This window comes from Anarhichas minor, unplaced genomic scaffold, assembly GCF_050575085.1.
Source record: "Anarhichas minor isolate MPS153535 unplaced genomic scaffold, ASM5057508v1 ptg000021l, whole genome shotgun sequence".
In the NCBI taxonomy this organism is placed as follows: Eukaryota; Metazoa; Chordata; class Actinopteri; order Perciformes; family Anarhichadidae; genus Anarhichas; species Anarhichas minor.
Window position 1 is genome coordinate 7,311,007 of NW_027466467.1, and position 18,218 is coordinate 7,329,224.

The 18,218-nt window shown below is 42.9% G+C and overlaps 1 protein-coding gene across 3 annotated transcripts; it reads right to left on the reverse strand.

Annotated features, from left to right (window-relative positions):
- Positions 1–183: 183 nt before the first annotated feature.
- On the reverse strand, positions 184–16,303 carry sfmbt1 (Scm like with four mbt domains 1). Of its 3 annotated transcripts, none has more exons than XM_076096365.1 (21): positions 16,178–16,303; positions 11,803–11,860; positions 11,594–11,688; positions 10,880–11,123; positions 10,112–10,200; positions 9,049–9,301; positions 8,105–8,202; positions 7,851–7,952; positions 7,363–7,522; positions 7,055–7,137; positions 6,175–6,301; positions 5,511–5,624; positions 5,297–5,339; positions 5,125–5,192; positions 4,864–5,006; positions 4,575–4,684; positions 4,003–4,178; positions 3,201–3,376; positions 2,817–3,038; positions 2,249–2,377; positions 184–2,075 (listed from the first exon to the last, which is right to left on the reverse strand). In XM_076096365.1, exons 2-21 carry the CDS (start codon positions 11,825–11,827, stop codon positions 1,935–1,937), a joined length of 2,598 nt encoding a protein of 865 aa, XP_075952480.1. In that variant the 5' UTR covers positions 11,828–11,860; positions 16,178–16,303; the 3' UTR covers positions 184–1,934. The 3 variants fall into 3 exon arrangements, with proteins under 3 accessions (XP_075952480.1, XP_075952478.1, XP_075952477.1); XM_076096363.1 differs by having other exon boundaries at positions 3,201–3,379; positions 4,864–5,003; positions 16,178–16,302; XM_076096362.1 differs by having other exon boundaries at positions 3,201–3,379; positions 16,178–16,302.
- Between the last annotated feature and the right edge of the window lie 1,915 nt (positions 16,304–18,218).

An 18,218-nucleotide genomic window follows, 5' to 3' on the forward strand; every position in this document is an offset into this window, starting at 1 on the left:
AGTAAAACCCTATTGGAAAATGTCCCCACATTTCCCCATGATGCCTCAGTCTGTTAATAGCTGTATATATACATTTGTGTGTAACATAACGGTCCTTAAATCTTGTTTTAGTGTGTGTATTATACTTCCTACATATGTTCTGCAAATGTTTGTTTGCCAATAAACACAAGGAGTCTGCTACAATTCATTGTTCACAGTTTTAATTGCAGTCTTTTTTTTTAAATAGCCATTATCATTTTCAAATATGAATAAAAAGTTGTTCCACAAGCAAGTTAGTAAACAAAGACACTACAAAGTTGTTTTTTCTCACAAAAAAATGAAGCACGTCACAGTAAATCACACAACTGGTAAGAGGAAAAAACTGATTTACAGAAGCAGTTTGAGAATATTGTCTTTCTTTAAAACTGCACATGTATCATTAAGGTAATTCTTAAAAATGAAATGGTTCAAATAATCAACTGTTGCCTGATTAGTTTTAACAATACACCCCATATGAGAAAGTTCAGGCGTATTCTGTGCAAATATACTGTAGCCTATATTTAAGGGATTTACACATTGCTTATGCAGAAAGTTAATTGCTCCATAGTTTTTTTTTTCTTTCTAATCACCCTGTTGCACTAAAAGATATTTGACTATATACACTATATACAAACATGCACTGTCATATTTGCATACTACCAGTACATGGTTTTGCTTGTGCTTGCATTAGAGTCCTTACAATGTAAACTGCTCTTACATACTGTAGAAGCTAGAACAATAAAGCAATTTGATCTCTTGAGCTGAAGGCCCCCTTTATATCCGTTGTTGACCAGAGTGTACCTTAATTCAGTTGGATAACATTTGCAAATGATGTTAGTACAGTATACATGCCTGGTGTTCACACTAAAATCAAATTCCTTTCCTGGCAATGGGACACTACGACTGTTTTTCCAAAACTACCAGATGTATATCTAGTAGAATATTACCTCTGGCTTTCAAGAAACTTGAAAACTGTATTCGAGGCAACTTGTAGTTCTTTCAGTGTGCAAACAGTTATTTTCGTGATTGCTTAATTAATGCGCCAAACTATCTATAGAATAGATAAAAGGATAAAAACAAGTCTCTTTTTAAAACTAGAAAGCACAAAGCCAAAGCTCCAAGATACAGCTCGGAGCTTGATTCTGTAAAAAACAACGTTTGTTTTTAAGTGTTTCTATAAAAGTAGGCTGTCATACACTGCGTTTAGCCTCATCCACACCAGAAATGTTAAGCATATTCTCCACGAAATTAGACTTCAGTGTGAAAAACACCAGATTACGAGGCAAGACCACCTCATTTCTGACTCCAGCAGAGATTTAGCAAGTGTTGACAAGCAGACACCAAATATTTTAGGCCTTAGTATGACAAGTAAAAGCTGTGATTCAGTGGTATCCACTTTCAGGGACAGCAGGGCAGGCTGGAAATCACAAATGGCCGCAATGTTGACAGAGAAAGTTGTAGCAGGTTGTAGCATTGGCACTCATTCATCCGCATAAATAAAAGAGGAGAATCGGAGACACTCTGAAGACACAATAAGTTAAGAAGCCTTCATTAGGACAGAGCTAAAAACGGCTTGCATTTTGTGGTTTTTTTCTTTTTTGTAAAACGTGCTGAAGTCAATAAAGGCTTTTACACTTATTTATGATATCAAAGTGTCTCTTCTGTCTTTCAGTCCACCCCTGTGTCTTTCCTAATGACTTTTTGACCTTTTGTAGCTCTTCTTCTTTGTTCTGTTTTCAATGATCACAAGATGTTGCTTCGTTCACCTCACGGCCGTGTTTTTAACGACACAATGTGGTATATTTCAGGATTCTTAAGGATGTCCAGTGTTGGAAAAGTAGGAATTGGAAAATAGTTTTCCACGGAATTAATACACAGAACAGTATGTAGTCACGTCCGTGTTCATTCCCCGTCCGCTACGTTGCAAACTGCTGATAAAAAGCCAGCTTGACCCTCTCAATGTGGTGGCACAGCTTGATGGCTGGTCCCAGCTTCAGGTCCATACACTCCTGCACTGTTGGCAGGTTCAGCAGCAGCAGTGCCTGTCCGTCAATCTCCTATGAAAACATTAATTCATATCAGATGCAGTTTCTTGAATTAGTTTTGGCTGGTGAAGTGGTATTTTGTATTTGTGACCATGGATACAATACAAGTGTGTTATGCCCTTATTGCAGTCGCATGGAGTGAGCTCTCATCCTGAGCGGCCATTAAGTCTCTGAGTATTTCTTACCTGATCCAAGAAAATCCGCGCAAGTGGTGCACAGTCGGTGGTCCTGATGAAGCGAACCACATCAGTGACGCTCCACTCCAGGGGGCTGGTGTCCAAACACAACTTCTGAGGAGGCTCGATCTTTGAGGTCTGCAAACGCACACACAGGGTGAGTCAGACAGAGATCTCCCAGCTGAGGTGGAGAGGCTCACAGCTCATGCTGATGAGAAGGGTATCAAACCTGAACATTTCATAAAAGAAACACTGGCTGTTTCAGTTTCGCTGATTTCCTCATTAGCCGGTTCTGGTCACGGTGAAAACATCATTTAAAATGTTTTTGAAACGGCTTAGTTGGGCAGAAGAAAGGCAGCTGTATTTAATGGGAGGGGCATTGTGTATAACATCTTTAATTTTGTACTTTAGGGAATATTTATTTTACCCCCAGTGATACACATTAAGAGTTTTCACTAAAGACACATTGTTTGGAAAGTAAACTTTGATGTAAAAATACCGGAATATGAACATTTTGAAAATATTTCCACATTTATTGATACCTAGTCATTTCAAAAGTCTTGGTGACTTTCGTTACCTTTGGTGAAGGAGGTCGGTTCTCATCATCAGAGAATGAGGGCGAGCGGGGTTTCCGTCTTCGGCGTGTGGGCCTGGGTGTCGCTGGAGGGGAGGGGGACGGCGTGGTGGGCTGAGACTTCCCAAACGATTGTTCAGAATCCTCCTGGAGATCGTCCTGCAGCTCAGAGCCAGAGTCACTCAGGGAGTCATCTTCATCCAGATCTTCTTCCTCTCCGCTGCCCTGTGAGCCAAACACAAGGACAACAAGTCTTTTAGGACAGATTCAAGTGAAGTGTGAGGAAGAATCAAAGTTTACAGTGTTGGTTTAACAGTGATACAACTTATGCTTCCTTTAATATAATGCTTTTAATGAAGGAAATATGAGTGTGCGAGTGTGTGTTACCTGTGGAGACCCAGCAGGCGTGTTGTCCACTGAGGCTGAGGAGCGTCTCTTCTTGTGTACAAAGAGCTGCTTCCTCCTCTTCCTCCTCCTCCCTCTTCGCTTCACTCCACCCTCCAGGTTGGAGTGGCCCCCGGGTGGACGGCCGACGCGTTTACTCTTCTTTTTTCCATAGTAATATGCTTGCGACAAGACAAAAGGCTTATTGTGAAATGACGCATTTCACATGTCTGTAAGATTCTAATACGTCATTTAGATAGATGGATATTAAATCGATCAAACTGACGTTATATAGGATGTAAAAGCATGTCTGTGGAGGGTATGCGCTGTCTGGAGAGAAATGAAAACATAAGTAAGTGTCTGTTGCTGGCAAATTGCGTCACTTTCTTAACCCCAACACCGCAGTGTAGCATCGAGTAAAAATATCAACAAATCTGTGGCTTTGTGCCGTCGAAAAATAGTTCAGCAGAAGACAAAAGAGGCGAATTCTAACACATATTTTCAGCAAATCATACATTCCCTGCCTACTCGGCAGACTTTCTCTATTCATTAAGGGTGCACTCGTTGATCATTTCTATTCATAAGGTTTCTGAAAAAAGAGAAATTAATGAGCTGTGTGTTGAATTTGAAGACGTTTGAATAATGTTGCGAACTAAGGTCACAGCTGACAAGCATGTATAGAGATTTCAAAGCTATTACAATCATGGCAATTAGAGGATAGGTTCATTGTCTGCCACCCCAGATCATCTAATTAATCCTTTGAAGTCTCGACAATCAGCAGCCTCTAGTTCTGTAAATCACCTACTGTATTTGGTCTTGGTGAGGACAGAGCAGTTCTCCGAGCAGTGCTCCAGAACCATGCGAGGTCCAAACAGGTTGGGGCAGCACTCTAGCTTGATGCAGGTTTTCCTGCAGAAGTCCGCCACGCGGTCTACAGTGCGGACGATTTCCACAGTGGCCCGGTAACTCTTTCCCTTGTACCTGATATGAAAAAGCAAGGTTGAACCGTAAATAATTAGTGAAAACTCTTTCGGATTTCCACAGAATATTAGCTTAAAAAGGTATAAAAAGAAAAACGTATTGGACTCGTCCCACTCACTAAACCTCCAATTATGTTCATGTTTGATCTAAAAAGGTTGCAAAGTCTCTCTTAAAAGTAACTCAGATGCTGTCGTCGGCTAAATCACTGCTTTAATGAAGTGTCTTGTGCTGGGTTCTGCTGTGCAGATATTTATTTCCACTTGTGAATTCAAGTACATGTTTAATCCAGCAGCACATGTCCTCTAAAAGGCCAGCTGTAAACACTACAATTATTCCTGCAGGTTCTTTACAGAGTGGAGTATTTTGAGCTACGGATTAAACGGTGCTTCGCCTCACTTGGCTTTGAGCGTTTCTCCGTGGCCTTGCCAGCGGCTCTCCTGGTCCAGCTGCAGCTCCCTCAGCACTCGGCTGGGCTTGTATGCAGAGTTTATCAGCTGAGACAAAACCTGGATACAGGACATGTAGACAAATTACAACAGTTACAGGTTATCTGCAGGTCCGAGGTTGTCTGTGTTTTAAAATCACAACTGATTAAGCAATTAATGCATCCTCTGGGAACCATGAACGGCTGTACCAAACTTCGTGACGTATTCATACAGTCAGCAGCTGGACTAGCCACACTCACCTCTTTGAGCACGAGGACACAGTTTCCAGGACCAATGAACTGAGGAAGCTCTGCAATGCGTCCCTTGTTAAGGTAAGGCCCAGAGAAACAGCGGTGGTTGAAGTAGATCTTGGGGCAGCAGTATTTCCTGTTGCCCTGCCCTGCTGGTGGACACAAAATGAGATACAGATTCTGGAACAACCACAGACTACACGGAGAGTCAGTAGACGGGACACGTCGCAGTTTGGAATCCTTCAATGGGACCTGCGACGTAGCACGCACCTGTCTCTGACTGGTTGGACATCTGCTGCTTGACAGTGTCAGATGACGATGACTTCGGTGGAATTCGGCTGTAAAGTGATGAAAATTCGAGTCAGGTGTGGAAAGGCAACAGGACACGAACCATTCAAATCAATAAACCGGTCAACACCCCCACCCTTCCTCTTATACTCACTGTTTCTCAGGCTGCACCACAGCAATCTTCCTCTCTTTTTCAACTGGAAAAACAAGGACAGTCTAATGTGTTCCCAGTCACACTATTACATTATGCCAATTAGTCAGGATAACAAAACAAACTGTATTGTGTTTGTTACAGCATTAGTAACAGTCTCGTAAAGGCAGATGTGTGAAGATCATTAGAGTCCACGATGATGACTCATGTTGTATACCTGAGGGTTTAATTGGGTAGATGAGTGGATAGCCGTTTGTCTCACACCAGCTGACGGGGAAGATGTCGAGGGAGTCCACATGAACTATCAGTTCTGGCATGGGCTGCTTCAGTCCTGTACAAACATACACACACACAGCTATTAGACAAGAGCAGCAGTTAAGATAACTCAGACTACATCCTTAACCTGGCGTTAACCTGGAATGCCGATACAAACGATCATATTAAGACGGCCAGATAGCAATATCCAATAGCACGGCTATGGTGCACGCATAAGCGCGTACATCTGCACAAGCATGAACATGCGGTACACTTAAGGGGCCACGTTTAGGGGTTTGAAAATATGGTCACCCTATCCTCCATACTGCATCTGTAAAGACTTTAAAGTGCTTGAAATAGCAGAAAATGTTGATGTTGTCTGAAGTGTGCAACACTAGTTAATGCATAATCTCAGAAGAAGTCATCTAGTGTATGTACTCGTGTGGAATACTATCACCTATGTCTCGCAAATTCTAGCGTTTAAAATTTAAATGTAGCTACTCAACTAGGGAGCCAGGAAATGTAAAGCATTAACCTGTGCTGTGGGACTGCACAGAAATGACACATGCACATTTTCTACTTCCATCCACCTAAAATAAACACATTCTTTAAGTCTTGCTTTTCACCTTCCAGGCTGAGCCAGAGGTACTGCCCTTTGACCCTGGTGACAGTGGCCACGTGAATGTTCTCAGGTGACAGCAGGTTGATAGCCTCCAGTTTCATGGCCTCTTTGAAGCTGTGCTCACACTGCTCCTGGCAGGTAAACAGAGAGGGAAAATACTGGATGTGAGAGGGTTATGCGAGGCCATTATGCCGTCTATCAAATGGGTTAAAGCCATATTCTGACTGGATACAGTTTAATTGTTTCAATTGCTGCAAACAGCCCTGACAACATGCTCACTTGTCTGCTTCAGAGTATTATAGCATTGATCTGAGCAATGATAAACCTCTGTCTCCAAACAGGATGGGCATGAGATACAGTAGGTGTCGTACTTTATAGGCTGCTATGGTGTAATGCTTTCAGAGGAATGTGGTCAATTTCAGTCTCTCATTTTAAAAACCACATACAAACTGAACCTGTAAATATTGTATTTTGTTTCAATTCAAATACTACAGTAGTTTCCTACAGTAGCCTGAGTTACTGCTTGGATAATACAACCCACGTAATAAGAAGGAGGCTTTAGCGCTGACAGCTTGTTAATAGTGATAAACATTTTATTCATTCATAGCACAGATGTCATGCAGCTTTCATGCAACAGCAGTATAATAACAGCAGCCTACAATTTCACATTTAATTGTCATTTTGGCAATGACAAATGGAGAGGACTCCACTGGGAGCCAGTTTTAGCTCATCTCACATTAACCCTTTCACTGAACAACAAGTGTTACAAATCAGCATCTGGTGGAAGGTTTGTACACGAGTCTCAGACATGAGACAGCCCTCTACACTGAAGCCTGACCAGTGTGAACTCTGTGTAGAAGGCTTAAAAACGGAGGTTGACTTACAGTTGGGAAGCAATGTTGAGGAGCTGCCTCGGCTTCGCACTGTTTCAGGTAATCTGCCCAGTCAAAGTCCGCACCCTGGTATCCTGCACAGGATAAAATAAAGAAAGAATGGAGAGAGAGAGAGAGAGAGAGAGAGAGAGAGAGAGAGAGAGAGAGAGAAGCAGATAATGGAAACAAATAACGACAGGGAGAGAGAGAGGGAAAGAAAGCATGAGGGATCTAATCGCTGCCATTCCTTACGTTCTGATATCACTGATAACCGATTAAGTCATTGGTTATAAAAAGGGACAACATTTGTCAAAGCAGACCTGGTGGAGGGCTGAGCGTTAGTCCATTTTTTAGGCTCCACTGAGCAGGGAAGATCCCTGGACTGTCTCTGTGACACAGAAAGGACCTCCCGGCACCCTCTGACTCCTCAATACCACACAGGTCGTCCATCTTCACAAGGAAGTTCTGCTCATCGAACACCTGAAGTGGAGAGGAGGTCATTTTAGGACACTTTCTTGACAGCTGTCAAGTTTTTAAACACCTGTTTCGTTTCACCGAGTCACACTAAACACCGTGTCAAGCTCAGGAGATCCACTAGGCTGTACGATTAAATAGCAACGTTCAAAAAGATGTAGTTTCAGCCATGGTTGTGGTCTTTCAAGACTCTGGGGGGGGGGGGGGGTCATTTGCCTTTTAGCGAGTAAAGACAGTGTGGGAATGAAGTCAGGAAGCATAAACAACTAAGCAGCAAAGAAAGAGATAAACACTGCAGCATTGGAGAGACAGATTTGATAGGAAAGTCTGTTACCTTGGTGACAGTGGCAGGTCTGATGGAAATAGGAGCCGCGGGGTCAACAGCCTCCAGTTTCATTCCTTCTTTGAAACAATGAGCAGCGATGGCCGGCTGATCCTGAGACAAACAACACACACGTCATTTTCAAAAGCTCAGGTCTTAGCTTCAGCATCCAGTTTAGTGGAGAACGTCAGGACTCTTTGCTTGAAGCACACTTATCAAATCGTGTTTGGGCCAGTGGGAAGGAATGAGAGCATGGCTGGCAGTACCTTACTGAACTCTGCAGTCAGAGCTTCATCCTGAGGCAGGTCACTGATCCTCTGTCTCACCTCCTCCCACTCTGCCTCGGTCCGCAGGGCCAACAGGTCTGAAACAAACAAGTACACCCAAATCAGAGAGATATTTAAGGAGAATGGTAAAACATACATCTGATTGAATTTTATACTGCACACTTTTTGTTATGTAAATACCTGAACCTGTGTGCGTTGCTTGTTCCGGACCTCAAATTAGGTCGCTCATAATTAATAAAACAAGCAAACAAGAAACAGTGTCTTTCCACAAAATGTGCAACCAAAAAACACATTTACTTCTTATCACCCGGCAAGAGGTCCCAGACGGCCTTATAAACAAGATGATGAGCAAAATAAATAAGGCTGACCTTCGGTTGTTACCCTTAATTACATATAAGAAATACATTATCTCTCCTCTATTCTTTTATGAAACAATAAAATACAAGTAATGCAAAAGGCTATGATTACTTCTAACACTATAAAATGTTCCAAATCCGTTAAATGCACCACTACTGCTCACTACATTAACTGGCATTAAATATCAACAAAAGCTGAGCTGTAGTGGAACCAGAAGTTAGATCAGCTGTGTCAGGAGAGAGATATAGCCTCCGGGGCCTCTCACATCTTGCATATTAACAAACTTTATTCACTTGAAGAGCATCATGGCCCTGAAAACAATAATCTATTTAATCCTGCATGGAAAATCAATTTCAAGGTGTACTGACACCATCACACTTTGAATATTGGTTCAAAATGCTGATATAAGTCTCAAAATAAGTAGTAATTACACAATGATTCTGATGTAGCGATTCTATACAAATTAATATTATACTATAATTAGACATGTATCCAGTGTGTGATTTCTTCATGTGTCCTGCCTTTTGTTTCTAAATATAAATCCGACCCGTGTCAGTGCCACTGACCTGAAGGAGGCCTGAGGGTGCAGCCGTGCTCTTTGGCCCAGCCGGGTGGGTGGAGGCGTGGGTGGAGGTAAAAGAGCCAGAGGGTTGCGGGCGTGTCTGGCAGGCCCTCGGTGCCTAGCAGGCGCAGCTTCAGCCTCCCTCCGACGTTCTCCTCCACCTCAGCAGCCCAGGCAAGCCCCGGATCGACACCGTCCTGGAGCTCCACGTAGCAGCCCGCAGACAGGAGCTCCACTGGGTCTCTACCACGCTGGGACTGTGGAGGGGGGGGGTGGTGAGAGGTGGTACATTAGAAGCTGATAGCACACACACACGTACACAAATACAAATGAACACATGCCTAGGCAAGGTGAGGAATTTGCATTTGGAGAGAAAGCACTGCATGCCTAAGTGACAGAACTGAAGCACAGTCACTGAAAGCTAACTAATGGCTCTAAAGAATGTCACAGGCTGTTCCTACAGCAAATTTGCTTTCAGCAGCACAACCTTGGTGCTGTAAACAAAAGCTCGCGGCCTTGTGAATTTGTAGCTTTGGGACTTCACTCAGGGTACGCACGCAAGACTTCAAAATTGCTATAAAATCATATTTAGTTCAAGATCAACTTTATTCAAAAGGACATATTAAGTGTGAAGGTTTTGCCCCGTGCTTTTATCATATCAAAATGGGCGCAAACATACCGAACATACCAACAATCTACGCTATAAAAGTAGCAAATAACAGTGAAACAAAACACAACAGTTGAACAGTTGTGTGAGTTTTAAGAACACAGAGTCACAGTTCTGATCACCTGAGGGTATGAACAGTCCAATTGGTGTTTTTCTAATGTCAGATGCATTTACAAGTGAGATTAAAACAGTAAAGGGGAAAGTCTGAATTTATTATGACAACCTCGGCAGTTTTATTTACTGCATTATGCGGTTTTAAAGTCGTACGATTCATTAAATCAGCACCGACAAAGGAGATTGTTCTTGGCAATGACAGACTTGAGACAAAGACAAAAAACAACGCCCCACATGTGGTGTGTGAGGAGTTCCTCAGAACAGCTGCTGTGTTCCTCTGTCTTACCAATTCCAGCAGGTTGGCAGGAGCGCTGCACTCCTCGGCCAGTGCCTTTTCCAGCAGAGCCTCCCAGTCCTGGTGCTTCTCACGCACACCTGGGTGGATCATACACATACAGCGTTTAGTTCATTAAACAAGGCGGTGGGCTCAGGATCACACATACACATACACTCCTGTGCCTGGTCTCTCTTAGTCATCAGCTATAAAATAAGTAATACTGTAATTGATGAAGACATTTTAGATCATTACATCTAATAGGACTTTTTCATCACAATCTATACGGGCAAAGTATTTCAGTTGCTCTGCTATTTCGCTACATAACATTTCTTCAACAAGTTAACATAAGTGCTAATTAGGTCGTATTAACTGAAAATGAACAGAAGAAAAACAGTGAAATTGCTTCAGCGCCGTGTTCATTTCCCAGAGAAAACTATTTATCATGAAACCAGAACATCAGAGAGACAACACAACGGTGACAACACTTTATGAGAGACAGAAACAATCATTACTCCTCGCTATGCAGAGCAAAAAGTCATATTTCATAGTTCCACCATAAAATAGAATTTTGTGAACACAGTACAAAAAACTGCTCGTCTGTCCCTGAAGCACTCACAGAAAAACTAATTTAAAAAACATCTTAAAGTGGTAGTACTAAAGTTACACTAGAGATGTATAAACTTGACATCTGCAAGTTATCATCAGAACTAACTGTGAGAGAATTTAATTTCACTTTCATGCCACATCTCTCACAACTAACACCAGCCAAGGCCTCACCCTCGGGGGCCCTCACTGTCTTCCCGTGCTGGCGGCTCCAGCCCAGCGGGTGGAGGTCCGCCGTCATTAAGTCACACCAGAAGTCGGCACGCCGGTCTTCCTCGTATCCCTCGTAGCGTAGCAGCAGCAGCTGGCCACATGTGGTGATGATGTTGGCCACCCAGTAAGGACGATCGGCCTCCGAGCGCACACACACCTCCAGCTTCATGCCTGGAGTCAGCCCTGTCTGCAGGTCCTGGTCCACCTGAGACCAGGACAGAAGAACAGAGATACATGGAGTCATTAACTTGTATTGGCACACTCTCAGTTAGACAGCATTTATTTGTATTCTGCAGCTGGTTACATAAAAACAATGTACAAAAGTGGACAAAGAACATTAAAGAAGAGAAGGGACGGCTTCTATTTTATCTGCCAGCCCACAGCTGAGTATCACGTGTTAAAATCTGTATTCATAGAAGCTTTGTTACTACTGGTGATAACACAGTGACTTCTGTGTTCATGCTGTTGATTGCTTTATGACTTCGACAGCCATTTCTAGGGGCTTTACCAGCTGACACGTTTCATAAATTTGAGTCACACTTTCAGATTTAATACATAGTGTTTAACTTGCGGTTTCCTCAGAACTTTGCACAGATGTTTAGTAATTGATAATGAATAACTGGCTCAAGATTATCCTGTGATGCGTGTTAAGCTGTGGACGTTGTCAGCACCCACATGTTTGAAGGCGTGATGGGGTACGGACGCGGCTCCAGTCTCCTCCAGGTAGTCATCCCAGTTAAAGTCAGATGCATCCTGAGCAGAGTCTCTGTCTGGAAAACACACACACACACACACACACACACACACATTTTTATCTTTTCCAACCCGCTTTCCAACATGCTATCTTACTCATTTCACGCAGCTGTTCACAGAGTAGGTCTTACCAGACTCCAGCAACTCCTGACTCATGCTGGTGCCCCCTCAAGGCTGAGACTAGGAGCTCTGAGGAGGAACAGAGGAGAAGGATTATTATCCAGCGAGTAAATGAACGAGCACCGGTCCAAAACTCCTGCCGGCCAAGAGAAGAAAACATAGAATTGCACAAGTCGTCTGCAGCACGATACGCTGTGACTTACCACACTCACGCAGATCTCCACGTCAGTAAATAGTGAACTCGCTAGTGTTGTCAATAAGATTAATGAGACAGGTTATATATATCGTTTTGCTTGGAACAGCCCCGCTCAGCAGTTCACAAGCCAAACTGTATCAGCGAAAAGTTACACAAAAGAGCCGGAAACAGAGAGCGAGACGCACTATATCTGGCTACTGCATTTACAACGACAAGACACATGACATCTATCGGCATGCAATGTGTCAGCCAACAGCTATGGATACAAAAAATATTATTAATACTAGCAACCACAACACACGCAAGGTCATGAAAGACAAAATTCAACAGCCGTAATTAAAAGAAAACCCGTTTCAAAGCCAAAATGAAATGAAGTAACATTTGTTTGGATTTTTCCAGCTCTAAAATCAAGGCCTAGGAGACCTTGATTTTAGAGCTGGTTAAGTTACTACATCAATATGCAAGTGCTTCTATCTGGTCCTGGACTCATCAATAAAAAACAGGAGAGCGGTGGTGATGAATAAAATCACAAATTATATGCCGCACATTTGCCTTTCATTAGGGCGGCCCAGGCTAACACCTAAGCAGCACACCAGATGGTAGGCTACGTGATCGCAGGGAAATATATTAAAAACTATGCTAATCTCATCCAACTCCATCTCTTCTTGTGAAACTCATTTGGGCTTGTCTTGTAATCGTACACCTTTTTTTCCTGCTCCGATGTGAAGATCTCAAACAGGGCCTTGACGTGAATGTGGACACACGCATCAAGCCTTGACACATCGAACTGACGGAGGGCATTGTGCAAAACGGGGATGAAATAAGTTAATACAATAAGAGCGATGGCATGAATGAGACAGAAGGGAGCGCTGGGCGTGACGAAGGTGGAGAGAGCGGTGTATGGGACAGCCGAGGATAGCCGCTCTGTCACCGCAGCTCCATTCAGCCGGCCTGTCAGGCCCGTCTTTGTCATGTCTGACGTCTCTATTAAAACCAGGGCCGCCATCAGAACCCCCCACCCCCCCCCCCACACACCGCTCCCGGCGACCGGACTGCCACCGCGACCCCCGTGCTCCACCGGGATCAGCGCCACCTTTCACCCGCGACCCTGCCCCAGACTCCCTCTGTCTTTCTCTCCCCCCTCCCTCTGACACACACACACACACACACACACACACACACCAGAGGGCCTTATTGTCCCCGGGGGTCACACTCCTGACATAGGAGTGAGAGAAAAAAAAAAGAGCGGAGTAGAAATACAGGCCTAAAGTTAAGAAGCAGTATTCTAACATCTGATGCTGAGCTTGCATACTATTAAGAGCATTTATGAGTTCATGGCGGTATTTTAAACTGATTCTGTTTGGTGCTTCGGATAGGTCTACCTCCTGGGGCCTTTCCTCTACAATCACTTCTGTGGCTTTTCTTTGTGTGTGTGAACTGAATCCGTCATTCTTTAAAAAAAAAATGAAATAGTGTCTGCATACACTCTCTGAGAAGTACATCGATTAAAACTACCGTTTCAAATTTCCACAGACGAGCTGTCGGTATTTGCTCTGCCGAAGCTGTAGGTTTCTGCAGCATTTAACTTTCGCAGAGCAGCAAAGGCCTCAGCGTGTACTTGCAGACAGGAAGAAAGGCAACTTCCCCCGTTTCATTATACAGCAAGTGGTCCGTGTGGACGACAGCTAGCAGCAGTCTGTCTGAATCTTTCTGCACCACCCGAGACTGACTGAACCTGAAAGATAAAGGGCCAAATGTGCACACACCCACGCAGACACACACGTACAAACAAGCGCACACACACACACACACACACAGGCAACTGAGAGCCACACTACATCCTCTTTACAAGCACTCGCTGAATCATATTCTCATCTGCACTTAGCATGCAATGCCAATGAGCCTTCCTGAACCTCGGCGGTCCCCGGGTGGGAAATGCAAACAAACAAAATCACACACAGTGGACGGCTTCTACTGGAAATAAAATCAAAGTCGACTTTCAATAAAATGAAATTAGCTGTTGAAACATTTCCCCCAAACATGATTTAATGGCCTCTGCTGATTACCAGTATGACATAAGAAGCAATGTGGCAGAACATTAGTAAGTCCTCCTGTTTGATCCTCTAACATTAACTAAACCTATTTTCAGAAGAGCACTTTTTTGTTTTTCTAATTATTATTTGCATTGGTTTCATACCATGGTTAATTTCAATCAAAGTACAAAAAACAATGTTTTCTTACCCGTAGTACTATCAAGCCATGCAATTAGTTTTGGTTTCGTGGTGGCAGGTGTCGGGGAAACTTCTGCTTTCACCGTATGAAACTGAATGGATCGCAATTTTGCTTGTTGAGCTCAAAGCATTTAAAAGTTGCAGTAAAAACAGCAACATCTCTTTCTAAATAATCAACACTGTGGACAGTTTTCGTAGGAACTATTTCTTTGGTAGAAAGTAGTTTCAATGAAAACTGTTTACAGGGAAGCACGTGGATGATCTTGTTTAACAGCAATGTTGTGAGCCCCACAAATATTAGTTCAACTCACCCCATATTGTATTGGACTGGTGGCAGACATCTCATTGACCGACGTCTCATGACTTGACACCATAAAACCAAAAACATCTGTCTGATGACGGGTCAATAGCACCAAGTGAGAAAATATAGGGGCTTTTTTTTTGTAATGTAGGTGAAATGACCCTTTAAAAAGGGACTGGGAAATAAAGTTGAGACAGGTTTACACTCCATGGCAGCCCAAATAATAACTTCAAATACCCTAAACATCATTAATAATCACGTTACGGTTGCTCTGAAGACCAAGGAGCCTGCTAACGACTATAACTCTGTTACACTCTTTGTTTTGTTAAATATTTGCACTATTGTTTAGTTAGTTAATTTTAATATTATTCTATTTCATTGTATATATTGTGCATTTTTCTATTTTCTATTTTTACTCTGTTATTTTTATTGTATATATCGTGCATTTTTATATTTTTACTCTGGTATTTTTATTGTATATATTGTGCATTTTCATTCTTATATTTGCATTTTTGTACTTTTTTTATTGCTTTACCTGTACCATAAATGCTGCTGTAGCGAATAAAATGTAATTAACAAAATATATCTATATATATATCTATATATATATATCTATATATATCTATATATATATCTATATATATATATAGATATATATATATATATATATATATATATATATATATATATATATATATATATATATATAGATATATATATATATATCTAACTGCTACAACTGCAGACCAAAATAATCCACCTTTCCAGCACACAGCATGCATAAATAACGAGACGAGTTTTCATTCAGTTGCAAATGCAATCACGGTGCTCGTTTCCATTGCATAGCGGCACGTCAACCGGGGCAGCGCTGCCAGCGGATCACTCAAGTTGCACAATAGGGGAAGTTAAGCGGCCAGAAGAGGAAAAACAATACAAAAAAAAAATAGGCTGCAATAACGACAAAAACGACAACCTTCAGAGCAGCCTTCCTGACCCATCAGCTGTTGAAAGCACGCCGAAGCTAAAGGCATTTATAAACAAATTAGTTTATTTAGGTGAGAGCTGCACACAAACACTAATCGGCTGAGGTCGTGCGACCGTCATTATGTAAGGCTTTCCACATAATAAATACACTGACACACAAGCGCAAAATCACTGGAGGAGAACCACACAGTCTGAACTGAAACTAGCGTAAGATTGCACCGCTTGTACAGACTAACCGCCGCATTGATGGGCCACTAACGCAGAGAGAGAGAGAGAGAGAGAGGGAGAGAGAGCGAGAGAGAGACTACAGCGCCGACGGTCTAACTTTCACAATGAGGAGAACATCACATACCGATTGAGGGATTTATTAAATCGCTGTCCAATAAATAAACACGCGGTCGTGAATGCCCAGCGGCCGTGTGGGACTCATTGGACACATGGTATAAAAAAAAAATCGCCCGTGTGTCCGAGTCAAGTTACTGAACGTCACACGGCTCGAGCAATAAGAGCAGGCTGACGAGCAATAAGGGCGCTTACACTCGACCGAGCCCGACTCATCTTTTTGAGAGACGGGAAAAAAGACGAATGCGCCGCCATAATGCGAAACACCGCGAGGGATGTGTGACAGACAACACAGAGTACGTGAATATTTAGTCGCAAAATTCGCCCCTTACCGCTAAGTAGTTTTTCCAAGTCGGTTTTTTAGATGCCGTTCCTCTCTCGCCTGCTCGCTCGCTTCGCTCGCAGCAACGTTTGAGAGCTAACGCGAATGAAAACCGAGAGCCCCCGGTGGCGCTTTTCAAAATAAGATGGCTTACGAGAGCGGAAGTCACAAATCGTCGTCAGAGCAACGGTGGCTCTTTTTGTGTCGAGGGTTATAAATCGTGACACTTCCGGTGTCGCTCCGGCCGCGTGCCGCTAGCTTGACGCAGTTCTCGTTCACGACCTCGTTCCCAATATGGCACAAATGGCCACTGCGCATGTTCTGCCGCCTCTATGCCTCTGAGCCCAACTACATCACAACGACTTCCATCTTCACACACACACACACACACACACACACACACACATTAAAATACCACTCAGTCGAGAATCAAGACCAAAAATCTAGAAAACCTCACAAAAGAAAAGAACAGAATAAAGCAGAATGGTTTTCGTTTGCTTTATTTCTGACAAAGACACGAGGGTCAACATGTCTACTCGTATTTTATCCCCAGCGGAATCAACACTTAGTTGCACATATAATCGACCCACTTTCGATAGGAGTGCTTTTTGCCACGAAAAAGCAATTTGTTCTTGAATAAAGTAGCCTGTAGATTGTGTTATTGAAGGTGACCTCGAGTTGCTTAATTTTCATTCACTGTTATATTTTAAGGACATAAAATAGCCCTACAATTCCCAATAAAAGGCTGAATGGGCAATTGCTTTTTAAATCAAGCACAATAACGCTCTGTCATGATGACTGAATTCAGTTCTGTATGTCATCGCTGTTTCGGTACTTCTGCTGCACAAGGCTGTCAAGTCGGGTTTTTGGAGGAGAGGGCGGGAGAAACTGCTGGAAATATGCCTTCACATTGTGAGTGCAATGCTCAAAGTCCATTCATTTCGTATTATAAATCTAATTTATGTATTAAATACGCGTATTTCTCGTTTTGTAAAGCGCTTCTATGAGCCAGACACATATTTTGCAGCTCACTTGGACCATATATGTGCTATAATCCTCCACAATAGACCAACCCTTCGGATGGTTACAACAAAAGAAAAAAAAATATGCACGCGTTGAGGGGAAAACAGTCGCCTACAATAAAAATGGGCAACAGAAAACCTATCGGATCGTGAACAGCCGAAACAATCGGAGAGCCATGAATACATCAAAAGGGGGCAGGCATTTACTCCTAAATTCATTCAGTCGTTTTATTTAACTGCAGAGGCGCTCTCAAGCTTTCAAACAAAAGACTGCAGGCGACTATTATAAGGAAATTAGGATCAGTAAATAAACAAAGAAAAAAAAAAACACGTATTTGTTGTTTTTATTATTTCGGTTTTTAAATGTGTGGGGTCATTTCATTTTTTTAAGGGTCTACAACTTCAATGCTGCATTGGTCTATGATGCTGTTTGCATAAAGGCACATGTCTCAACTACTTGACTTGGTTTATTGCTCAGTAGAGGTCGCCGTTATTCGCCTCGTGTTAGTTATTTGTTCACTGTCCACATCCTGCAGTCGGCAGGGGATTACTGCTGGGGACAGAGGACGAGGACAGGTCGTAAGCCGTGCGCACTGCAGGAATGTCTCCTCGCCTTTCGTCCACACGAGGAGGTGCAGTTATGTCACCTGACCACTAGATGTCAGTAAAGCCAGGCTGGTCTTTCTCTCCCTCTCTTAGGTGCTGACAAAATCCCTGTGGTACTTGGAAATGTTTTGGTGCCCTTCCAAAGCAATTCAGGTTTTCTGAGGCGAGGCACTACAGACTGTGTCCAATGTCGGCTCCTTAAAATCTAGCAAACAATGGCTGGAAACCAGCAGCGACCAGAGGACCACGCCAGAACAGCAGGAATGCAGTGCTTAGTACTGGAATTTCTATGGTATGCTAGTCTTTACAAAATCATTTTTGTTTTGAAAGAGCGTCTACACATGAAGCCGTGTGATATACATCACGCTCCAACACAATGTAAATGAAAAACGAAATGTAATCAAGTGACACTGGCTGACAGGG

Excerpts from the sequence above, each read along its gene's own strand:
- sfmbt1 (XM_076096362.1), bottom strand. The coding sequence starts at position 11,827 with ATGAGTCAGGAGTTGCTGGAGTCTG. Across the intron at positions 9,302-10,111 it reads CTGCCAACCTGCTGGAATTG|TCCCAGCGTGGTAGAGACCC; the intron begins GTAAGACAGAGG and ends CCCCCTCCACAG. Across the intron at positions 3,039-3,200 it reads CGCCTGCTGGGTCTCCACAG|GGCAGCGGAGAGGAAGAAGA; the intron begins GTAACACACACT and ends TTTGGCTCACAG.